The sequence below is a fragment of the Asparagus officinalis genome, chromosome 10 (genome assembly GCF_001876935.1).
Source record: "Asparagus officinalis chromosome 10, Aspof.V1, whole genome shotgun sequence".
Classification (NCBI taxonomy): domain Eukaryota; kingdom Viridiplantae; phylum Streptophyta; class Magnoliopsida; order Asparagales; family Asparagaceae; genus Asparagus; species Asparagus officinalis.
The window spans coordinates 71,972,059-71,984,360 of record NC_033803.1 but is presented as its reverse complement, the minus strand read 5'-3'; the positions used below and the strand labels follow the sequence as shown (position 1 = coordinate 71,984,360).

Sequence of the window (12,302 nt, the reverse complement as noted above, 5' to 3'; positions counted from 1 at the left end):
GGTTCACTTCTTTCATGCATCCGAGACAGTTGCGACTGTCTCGTAAATGTGTCAGCCTCTTCAAAGTTTCCGAGATAGTTGTAACTGTCTCGGAGGTTATGATTTTTCCAAGATATGTTTTAGTATCTCAAAATTCGTGCAGCGCGCTTCTGTTGCATCATTAGTTGATTTTTTTGCTTTGGATGATCCTCTGCAACTTAGATGATGACGTTTATCGTTTTCTCTCTGTCTTGAGCTACGTACGATAATCTATAGACAGTTTTTGACGCCTACAGTTACATTTTTATATATGAGTTTAATAAAAGCAACATAGTGCACGTGCATTGCATGTGTTCATACAATTTTTTTTAACTTTCAAAATAGTCTATCGACATGAAAACGACAGTGAAGGGGGGGGGGGGGGGGGGGGGGGGGGGGGGGGGGGGGGGGTGGAGTAAAGTATTTGAAAGATTTTTGAGTGTTTGTTGTAATAGTGAAATTATTAGAAATAGTTCAGTGAATAAAAGAACATTACTTATTCTCTTCTTTTTCTAATGATAAAAGAATATATTTTCATTAATATATATTAGCTTATCAACTATAGAATTCTGTCCCATTTTCTAGTTTGTTTGTTGTAATAGTGAAATTATTAGACATAGTTCAGTGAATAAAAGAATATTACTTATTCTCTTCTTTTTCTAATGATAAAAGAATATATTTTCATTAGTATATATTAGCTTATCAACTATAGAATTCTGTCCCATTTTCTAGTTTGTTTGTTGTAATAGTGAAATTATTAGACATAGTTCAGTGAATAAAAGAATATTACTTATTCTCTTCTTTTTCTAATGATAAAAGAATATATTTTCATTAATATATATTAGCTTATCAACTATAGAATTCTGTCCCATTTTCTAGTTTGTTTGTTGTAATAGTGAAATTATTAGACATAGTTCAGTGAATAAAAGAATATTACTTATTCTCTTCTTTTTCTAATGATAAAAGAATATATTTTCATTAGTATATATTAGCTTATCAACTATAGAATTCTGTCCCATTTTCTAGTTTGTTTGTTGTAATAGTGAAATTATTAGACATAGTTCAGTGAATAAAAAAATATTACTTATTCTCTTCTTTTTCTAATGATAAAAGAATATATTTTCATTAGTATATATTAGCTTATCAACTATAGAATTCTGTCCCCTTTTCTAGTTTGTCTTTTAGTACCTCCTGACGGTTACATTTCATTTACTTTCTCCAACATAATGACTTCCATCAAATCCATTTCTATTATAAGTCCCTGTTGTAAGAATCTCCGTCTTTAGTTAAAGAATATAAAAACTATGATTATGAAGTCCATTAAACTCGGAGTAAGAAATAAATGTTTTCACAATACTTATATGTTGTCATTTTTGAAAGATCTTATTTAATAATATTGTTATTTTAGACTATAAGTTTAGTGGGTTTTCTAAAAATGGGAAAACACTTTTGGGAATATAAAAGTATTTAATAATAGCAGGGGGTGGTAAACGATCGAATCGAATCGAATACTAAGGTGTTTGTATTTATATTTGTTTAAAATTATCGAATTCGAATGCGGACTCTAATATTCATATATCAAGTTTTTCGAATTCGAACTCGAATACTTGGTATTTGATAAATATTCATGAATATTTACGAATACTTATTGAATATCAAAGTATATTTATTCTGCTAAAAAATTTGATTTTCAAATACTATTAAAATTTATAAATAAAAATTATTTCTTTATAATATATGATGTATATATTTAAATTAAAATTTTAATTAGAAAATAGATTTAAGAGTATTTAAGTCTTAAAATCAGTATATAAAACTTAAGTAGAAATGATAAATGAGTTAAAAAAAATGACATCATATGTGCAATAATACAAATAATAATTTGTGATCAAATTTTAAACGAATATTTAATAGACAAACGAATCGAATATACATCTGTTTAAATTCTATTCGTTATTAAACTCGAATACTAAAAATATTTGTTTAGTGGTAAATGAACTACCGAATCGAATATGCCCGAATAGTTATTCGAACAATTATCAAACTATTTGTTAATTATTTGGTTCATTTTCACCCCTAAATGATAGTATCATTATCATAAGTTTTTGTGTGAAGTAAATGTCTATTGAAGTGATTGGATATCCTTATAGTGCGAAATCTGCATGCTTTATGTAGTCTTTGTCTTTAAAGGGAATAATGACCAAAGAGTTGAATGATTCTTGCGATTGTACGATGTACTAGATGGTATTACTATAACTGATTATTGGAGTCCAAAAGCACCTAAAGCAATATTATCAGAAGAAAAGAGAAGAACCTTAAAAAAATCAAATTCAAATATGAAACAGGAGTGGGTCGATTCCTATAAATTAAACAGGAGTGGGGCGATTTTTTTTTAAAAGTCGGAATGGGTTTAATTTAGAAATTTCTTCTTTCAAAAAACTTTAAATTACCAAATTTATGTCCCAAATTCACGCTGGCAATTTTATGTATAATATAGATTGATATTTTAAAAAAAATTACTACAAAAATCTAACTTTAATAAAATTGGAAAATTTAAATCATGTTCCTATTTTTCAAATTTTTCTTAATTTAACGCCAATTTTGAAATAAAATTAATTCCAAAGCTAGCGGGAGAGAGCTTGAGCTTGTCTATATGGATGTTGGAACCAAAGGGGGTGCATTCTGCTACAAGTGATCTCTTTCAAAAGCTCAAGTTGGCGGGAAGATGGTCATATGTTCTTCTTTAACGCACGATGCAGAGTTACCAAGCAAAAATTTGCTTCTTACCTCGCCGGATCCAAGTCAGAACTAGGGTTTCGATGGAAGGGGGAGAGAGAGGAGTAAGGGGGAGACTGAAACCCTAGATCAGATCTAGGGTTTCAACGAGAGAGGAGAAGGGGATACCTGCGTTGCTGCGTTGAGAGAGAGAGATTCGAGATCGTGACTGAGAAACGAGAGAGAGGAGGAGTCGGGATCGGTCGAAGCTGAGAAACGAGAGAGAGGAGGAGTCGGGGATCGTCGGAGCTGAGAAACAAGAGAGGAGTTTGGGATCGGGATTTGGTAAATGACAAGGGGTAGGGTAGGATTTCAAATACGGGGTTTTGGGCTTTCAAATTCTCTCTTTAAAATAATTGGATTTGAAATTCCAGCACAGTTTTGTAGCCCAAACTAGGGATTTGGATTTGAAATACCTTGGATTTAAAATCCAGGGCCCAAATCCATGTTCCCAAACACAGCCTAATGGAAGAAGTTGGCGAAAAACCGATTTTGAGTTTGTGGTTTTGCGACTCCAAGAAAAAAAAAAATACTAAGATCTATTTTCGCGACTCCAATTGTGCATCCCAATATTTCATAGTATCAAACAAGAGAACCCCACTTTCCAACGGGTAGCAAACGTACTTCTCAAACAATACAAAAACATCATTTAAATGGCTGGTCACGTCCAAAGACCTGAACGACCACGCTTCATGATAAAAAATGATTTGCTTCTAAACCCTAAGCTACACAGAGATGAAGATACTTAGGAGAAGCAAAAGCTCACAGAATGAAAGTAACTTCCAGAAAACTCAATCAAGCTTGAAGATATCATCAACAGAGCTCTTAGGACCACATATTGGTCATAACAAATATGTTTTACAAGTAAAATCTCCTCAGTAGCTGCAACACTGCTTGGCTTTCATATCAGCTTGAAGAATAGTTACAGAATCGAAATTCCTGGACATAAACTAACTGCACATTTAGAAACCCACCCGGACCGCTTAAAGTTGCTCATCACGCTTGGCTTTCTTGTCAGCTGGAAGAACAGTTTCAGAATCGAAATTCCTGCAGATAAACCAAGTGTCTATTCAGAAATCCGGATTACTTGGAAGGCAAATTTATGAAATAAATTAAACACCCAAGTCATTAACTTTTAAAAGATAAATAGGAACTCTTAACAAAAAAGTAATACTTTAGAGCATGGAACAAAAAGACAAAAGAGTACATCTAATAGTTCGTAGGAAATGAACGAATACCTTCCATGCAACTTTAAAAGTTCAGAGTCGATGGATTCAGGCGTCCGCTTCTTTGACGTGTCACTTTTTTCATCACCACCTGCAAACCAGTCAGTAGAGATAGCTGAAGATCCTCTATGAAGAATTGCAAATCCATTAGTTAAATTTGGCCATTCATTTCAAAAGAAGGGAATTGAGGTTAGGAAGTTGACTTTCATGTAGATATATACTTCCAACCTCATTTGGCTGGTGAAGGACGGTTGAATCTTGTTAAATCAGTTTCAGAAATCTAATGCAATAATCACGCAGCTCCAAAAACATATCCAATTACATCCAACAAATAGAGTTAAAAGATTTTAGCACCCAAAGTAAAGTTCAAATTGCAATAGAATGACTTGATTTCAGACCGGAAAAAAAAAATTGAATCACGGCATTTGCGCAAGCTGCAGAGAGCAGGAAAGTTTAACAACTGTCTCTAGACTCTCTAGCAAAAAATCGCGTGTGCACATAATACCAAAAGACAACCGAAGTTACTGTGATATCTTTATGGAGTGCATTTCATGCTCACCCGTTTCACATGGAGAACCTTATGTATAGAATTTACCTCGAAAATTTGACTGTTCACATTATGACTTTAATCAAAACAATATAAGGTGTTATTTTAAAAAAAAAAAACAAGCCCAGAACAATATGGTATGTTTGAAGGTCAAAGAATGGCATGTTTCGAAAGAAAATTTGCAATCATCACAGTTCTTGGATAGCACAAAGATGAAGTTAAAGAAAGTAAGCTAATAGTCCGCAGCAACAGGAACATAAAGTTTAAAAACCAAAACATAAAATGTATTTAGCACCTAATCAGTGGACTTAAAAATTAATATGAATAGCATAAGGTACCAGTTGCATTTTTAGCTCCAGGAGCATCTTCATCGTCCAATTCATTCTCTGGAAAGCCAAAGCAAAATATGATGAGACCCATGGCAAGAAATATATGACGAGAGACTCGGAAATAAATACATAGCAAGGAAAAGATAAATAAAATTAAATTCCTCACCAGAATAATCAGCGGAAGTGGAAGACAGAAACAGTCAAGAAAAGACAACTTAAATTTTAAAAACATCATAGACTCTTGATGCAGAAAGCAAATCAAGTACATGATAAAGGATATCCATATTCATCTGGCTGAAGGCATTCATCACCAAAAAAGTAGACACAAGTATTCTTGGAGTGAGATAAACGGAAACTTTTATGTAAAAATAAATTCAGCGGTATCTGGGTGCATTTTCCTGGAGAAAGAATTCCAATAAGTGACTTGTCACAATCAACTTCCACATATATATGCACGTCTCCATCATCCTTTGATTTTCCAAGTGAAGCCTACATTAGACAGATGGAAGGTAAGACACGCAAGATTACCTAATAAGCTATGAAAGACTAATCAAGAGCATAACTCACATGTGAAAGGTGCACAATCATATCAGCTTCAGGTGTGTATTCAATATGCATTCCACCCTGCACTCTTGCACCTGAAAAGGTTCAAATTTTTTAAAATCCAAACTTAAGCATAATGTAAGAAATTTTAGATGATGTAACAAGTCGACAACTATCAAAACATAACAGAAAATCGTGGAGAAATCAAAGACAAAATGGAAATCATAACTGATTGCAGCAGTAAATAAAACAAAATCAAATTTCATTTCTCCAAAATCCTGACCAGCTTAATAAATTAAATCATAGAAATGTTCTCTACAAAAGCAAAAAATGTTAAATAAAATAGACTAGATGGCAGTGTTCATCTTTTTCCTTAACCCCATAAACAACAGAGCAAAAAGAAACATCAGCCCCACCTTCAGCAAATTACCAGCATCCCAAGGAGTAAAAGTAACTTAATTTGAAAACAACAAGCTCTATAAAAAGAGATCTGGATAAAATATTCTATGAATGTAATAGTCTACAAAACTTGGAAAGACAAGTAGCCCACTTTGGAGAATTAGATGATCCAATTACAAAATCTGAAATCCTAAGCATAAGAAAAGGGGAAAAACAAAAAACAAATCTACGAGCTCATGGGATAGAATCTGAAACCCTAGCTAATTCAATTCAAGCATCAAACTGGTCACTCGATGACAGATCACAAAGATTAGACAAAGAAAATTTGAAACTTAGATGAACAGGAAAGAGAGATGAAATTACTCCAGAACAAGTGAGTTTCCCAAGCCTTATTTGGTGGACTGGATCGACGCGAAATAATAAAATTAGAACTATGCTCCTTCGGCTTGTCACTGTTTCCATCCCAACCTGCAAACCAGTGAGCAGAGCTAAAGATATATTATAACAAAATGCATATCCATCTTTTGAATTTGGTCCCCCATTTTAATAGAAGGGAATTGATGTTAGGCAGTTGAATTTCGCTTAACAATTGCTTCCAACATCATTTGTAAGGATAGTTGAAACTCAGTTGAATCAGTTTCAGAAATCTAATGTAATAATCATGTGGCTCCAAAAGCATACCCAGTAACATCAATACTTTTCAATAACATCCAACGAAAAACAATTGGAGTCCGAAGATTTTAGCACTTCAAGCAAAGTTCAAATTAAAATTAAGTGACAATTAATTTCAGACTAGGAAATCATCAAATTCTAGTATTTTGCACTCGAGATGGGGCCCTAATTTATATTTCAAAAGGTGATGAAAGAAAGAAAACATTTAAAACAATAATAGACTTCTCTAAAAGACAAACAACCTGATTTCTGTCCTCCAGCTGGGGTAACAACCTCAGTGTTCTCTTCTAGAACATGAGTTTTGGAAGCAGATTCAGCAGGCTGATTGCCAGTTGCATCCTACAATAACGACACAAAACTGAGAAACTGTTGGTATGGCAGGGACATATTGACCATAAAATAAAATCCCTGTTATTCAGAGAAAAATAACAAACTAAGGTCCTAGCCACTTAATGCATGGAGATAACACTTGGTTAAGGACATCAAACAATGAGCCATATGATTTTTTAAGTAAGATCAAACAGTGTTTGCAGTACCATTGCAAAGAAACTACATATGGGTGGTAAAACTCTTACGTTAATTGTTGATTTTAAAAGCCCATGATTTATGATGTCCAAAGGATACTGAGAAAATTTCTTCCGAAATGAAGTTTTTCTCGTAAGGTAAAACACTAGTCATCTCTAAGATGGGGATCACAGAAAAATGAGCTAGTATTCTGAAGTCAAATACTACGATCACCAGCATATTGCCTTCAGTATCATCTTCTCCTTCATCATTCTTCTAGAAAATCATATTTATCAAACTTATAGTGCAACATGTTAAAAAATGTATATAATATACAAATTTTGAATTTGTTACGCGAGTTTGCCATCTTCGAATCTTCTTCATCATCTGACAGTAGTTGACTCCACAACAAGCAAATCTTATAGTTGCCATATTGACGTTGTATCATTGTTTTAAATCATTTCTCAATTCATCATCCTCATACTAACCACATTTCTCATGAGTTGTACGAATTGAAGTCCGAAATAACAAAATCAAGGTTATATATATATATATTTGACAATGATGTGACACAATCCCCATGGTGTGAATAAAGTAGGAGAGAGAAATCCCCACCATGGGGATTGTGCCAAATCATTGTCAAGGAGGGCATATATATATAGAGATATTAATGGGTATCCTTGTTAAGGAGGGAACATCATTGTCAAGGAGGGGATATATATAGAGAGAGAGAGATATCTTAATGGGTATCCTTGTTAAGGAGGGGATTTCCCTCATTGACAATGATGTGACACAATACCCACGGTGTGAATAAAGTAGGAGAGAGAAATCCCCACCATGGGGATTGTGCCACATCATTGTCAAGGAGGGAAATCTCCTCCTTAACAAAGATATCCATTAATATATAGAGAGAGAGTAGAACTTATGTCAACTTAAGTGGACACCAAGTCTTTGTCCACCAAAATTTCTATCCACTCATTTATATATATAAAAAGACTCTTCATATCATGCAATTTTCTTACTATAAAACAAGCAAGATTCATTTTGAGTTAAAATCTATAAATATGGTTTATTATATTTGCCATAAATTTTATTTAAATATTTTTTAAAAAAATTATGAAATAGATTTGTGTATAAAACTGAGATCAATGTACTTTTATATACTTGCATACACTATATTATTTTTTAAAATTTGTATATATCAAACTTTATGTAACATATTTGTTTATCGGATCAAATCATCGATCTCCAATTTGTTTATCTTAGTCATTAAATGTAAGACATCTTAATTAGTGATAGACTTAAAATAAAAAAAATTAATACTAAAGATTAATGGTGACTCTACTATAATTTTATATGATAAAATCATTCACATAAGCATATTAAACATTTTGCATGAAAATCCCTTTTAAAGATTCTTAATTTTACTCAAAAATTTAAGTTTTACTATAAAATATTCAAAGAATATTAATATTATCCTTTATTCATTCTTCTTTTCATATTTAATTGAGCCAAAATCAATCACTCTCCACCTTTATCTTTTTTCTAGGCAATTCTACAGTAATGACTTTATCGTCTACATCAATTGTGGTATCAAATTGGTATATAATAAAGAGCAAAAGGCAAGACAAGAGTCTAGAAATATATTAGGATATAATTGGATCAATCAAAATTATTACTAATAATTGATATATATCAGAGACAAAATGTGTTGACAACCTTAAACTATAAAACAAACTGTATGAGCCCTCTGACATAACATTTTAAATGCAAGCAACTCTTAAGATTAATTTTTGATAATCTCTTGGGGCCACGAATAAACAATTCACAAATTTGCAGTGGAAGCTTGGGCAACGTAATACATTCTTAAGAATTATTAATATTTACTTAATTTGTTTATAATGACAGTATCATTATTAACTAACCACATGGCGTAATACATTATTTATTTTATTGGGTGTTCAAGGCAGGCAGAGGACCCATGTGAGTCCTCATCGCAATGGATGTTATACAATTTAAGTACAAAGAAAAAATGAGGGGTTTATCAATGGTGTAGTTGGTGAGGGGGAAACTCCAACAGCTTAATTTGGGTATAAGGATATACTATAGATGGAGATGCAGAAGGGTGGTTTAGAAAATAGTGTGTGTGTGGGGGGTAATTAATATTATTTTTGTTTGTGTGGTTTTCTTCGTTCATTTTCAAGATATGTGGTCCTGTGGATATGTATACATATAGCATTGCTACTCTCTTTTGGTTTTATGGAAGAGTTTGGGTGTAAAAAAATAAATTATCTAATCCGATTAAGTAGGATCCTATAAGTTAAGGTCATACTTGAAATTTATTTTAACCAACACCTATATGTAATTATTACAATTGATATTGAGATCTAAGATACGTGTGAGATTCTCTTTGACTTTTATACAAATAGTATCTATAGTATCTATTTAAATAATAATAGTAAAACTAAACTATGTGATTTGCAAAAAATATCAAATATACAATATAATTGATTGCTTTAAAATAATCTAATCTAATCTAATAAAAAGAAAATAGATGAAAGTAATGTAAAAATTGTTCCAATTTCATAATTTATAATTTTTAAACAATCTAATCTAATAAGAAGAAAATAACAAAGCCATATATTTACTGAAGGAGATAAAAATGCTAAAAAAGTATTAAAATTTTTAATCTAAAAAAAGATCAAACATACAATATAATTAATTATTTTAAAGTAATATAATCTAATCTAATAAGAAGAAAATAGATGAAAGTGCTGTGAAAATTCTTGTTATTTCTTGATATAAAAAATTAAATATATAATATAATTAATTGCTTTAAAATAATCTAATATAATTTAATAAGAAGAAAATAACAAAAGCACATATATGTAGAAGGAGATGAAATTGCTATAATTTTTTTTGTAATTTCTTAGGTTATGTATATTGTTATGTGATGTTGCATGTGAGAGGATAACAATTGTAAATAGAGTTCTTTTTAAATAATAATAGTATAATTAAACTTTGAAACTAATTATGTAGTACCGTGAACTACTTGAATTTTAGTCGGTGAGAGATCGTCACGTTGTGTCCTCAGAGCTCAGTTGTTTGTTTTAATTTTCCTTCTTTATAATTTTGAGAATAACTTGTCTCTTTAATTTGTTTGTTGGATTTTGCAAATATACCATCCATATTATGTACACTTGTAGGTCTGCGATGTTCCTGAGTTTGACCTTTGGGCAGACATTATTTTACTTGTTATTTTGTTTGGTTTTTGCATATACACCCTTCATCTTCTATACATTTATAAATTTAACATTTAATAATTTCATTTAGGTTTACATTTTAATTTAAACTATATCATTATCTTCATATTATGTATATCCAAAAAGAATTCATTAATTTATCAAGTTACTCTTACTTAATAGATTAGTATTTGAATTCTAATGATATTTTAGTCTACCGAATTTTTTTTCCAAACTCATACTTTTAATTAATTACTATATATAACGGCTATTGTCCTCATAGGAGTCATAACAATAGTTCTATAAGAAAAGTTAACTACCATAGCAAATAAGATTGGAAAACAACATACAGAACATAGGTAGGGCACTAATTTGCTTTTATTAAAGTAATATAGGTATGTGTCTTTGAGCAAGCGCTCAAGATGCACTTTTCTATCTTAACCAAATATTGGATATCCGCATAATTAGAGTCAAGATTGAAAAACAACATAAAGTAATATAGGTAGGGCACTAATTTTTTATATAGTTCATAAACTATTAGTAGATTAAATTAAGAATGGAGGGAGCAATTGAGCATGTCACAAGTTTCATGGACGCCGCATGCTTTGCATATTTGCATGATTTATTTTCAGGCTGACAGCGCTATAAAATGCAAAAATAAAAATACTTTACGATTTAACTTGAACAAATTTATTAGTCAAATCTAGAAAATTCAAAATAGAGAAAGGTGGAAGTTAACCTCGCAAGATAAAAGATTAGAGATCAAACTGATTAAAATGTGAGACCTATACATCCCTACAGTGGAAGAACCCAGCCAAAGATCAAAATAACATCAATAACAAAACAGAAAGCCATAATTCAATATTCTACCTTTTGTACTATACATACTATATGACATTACTTAGATTAATTGTACAATATAATAAACAATCTAAAAAGTATGTTCCATGCATAAGTATAGGGATTCTAGGATCACAAAATTTAAACAATCTAAAAGAAGAACAATATTCACTACTTTTTAAACAATCTAATCTAATCTAATAAGAAGAAAATAACAAAACCATGTACATGTTGAATGAGATGAAAGTGTTATAAAATTGTTACAATTTCTTGGTCTGAAAAAGAAAAGTTCAAACGTACAAACATATAATATAATTAATTATTTTAAAAATAATCTAATCTAATATAATAAGAAGAAAATAATAAAAGCACATACCTATTGAAGGTGACGAAAGTGCTATGAAAATAATTACAATTTCTTAACTTATATATATTAGTATGTGATGTTGCATGTGAAAGGATAACAATTGTAAATAGAGTTCTATCTAAATAATAAGTATAATTTCTTAAACTTTCAAATTATTAATACTCCGAAATTTTGGAGCATTAAAGTGCAAATAGTCCTTTTTGCAACTAACCCTTTTGAAGCAGGCTCGTACATAGTGCTAGCTCTTCTTAATCCTAGGAGTATTAGACCTCTGTTGTCTTGTAGGAATAGGAAAGATGGGATTAATTAGTCGATTATCCTCTGTATATACATCATTAATATTAGGGTTAATCTATGCCTCAACTCATATCAATATCTCACCAAGCTTGCATTGATTTTGCTGCCATTCATCAATGAAATATGTCCGATTTTGATTGGAGTTGGATAATTGATGGTCTATGAGAAATCTTATCAAGGGAAGCTAAGTGATTAGTTTGGATTAGTATTTGAATTTAGATTTTGATTGGAAGTTAGTTAAACAAAAGCTAATGGATTAGACATTTGAGGTATATATGGATTAATACGTGAGTTTCAATGGTATTTTTATCTACTGAAAGATTTTTCTAAATTCGTGTTTTTAAAGAGAGTATGATATATATATAGAGAGAGAGAAATGGGTATGCTTGGTACCAATTATAAAAAGTTGTGCTTGGTAGTGAGGTGACATAATCCCCTCCACTCATTCAAATGGTTGCATATCCTCATACACTCCTCAACCCATAAGAATGTGGTCCCCCATTTGAATGAGTGAAGGAGATTGTGCCACCTCAATTGTGCTTG

The 12,302-nt window shown here is 31.3% G+C and overlaps 1 protein-coding gene across 4 annotated transcripts in view; it reads right to left on the bottom strand.

Annotated features, from left to right (window-relative positions):
* LOC109825055 overlaps positions 3,684 to 12,302 on the bottom strand; it is a 21,015-nt gene continuing 12,396 nt past the window's right edge. For 3 of the 4 annotated variants that reach the window (XM_020391758.1, XM_020391760.1, XM_020391759.1), the window contains 8 exons: positions 6,752 to 6,848; positions 6,201 to 6,305; positions 5,463 to 5,533; positions 5,176 to 5,384; positions 5,062 to 5,078; positions 4,905 to 4,952; positions 4,032 to 4,110; positions 3,684 to 3,840 (listed from right to left, as the gene is read on the bottom strand). In XM_020391758.1, coding sequence (XP_020247347.1) covers positions 3,777 to 3,840; positions 4,032 to 4,110; positions 4,905 to 4,952; positions 5,062 to 5,078; positions 5,176 to 5,384; positions 5,463 to 5,533; positions 6,201 to 6,305; positions 6,752 to 6,848 — 690 coding nt within the window. In that variant the 3' untranslated portion in view covers positions 3,684 to 3,776. The remainder of the gene's footprint in view (positions 3,841 to 4,031; positions 4,111 to 4,904; positions 4,953 to 5,061; positions 5,079 to 5,175; positions 5,385 to 5,462; positions 5,534 to 6,200; positions 6,306 to 6,751; positions 6,849 to 12,302) is intronic. The other variant, XM_020391761.1, reaches the window with a different exon arrangement.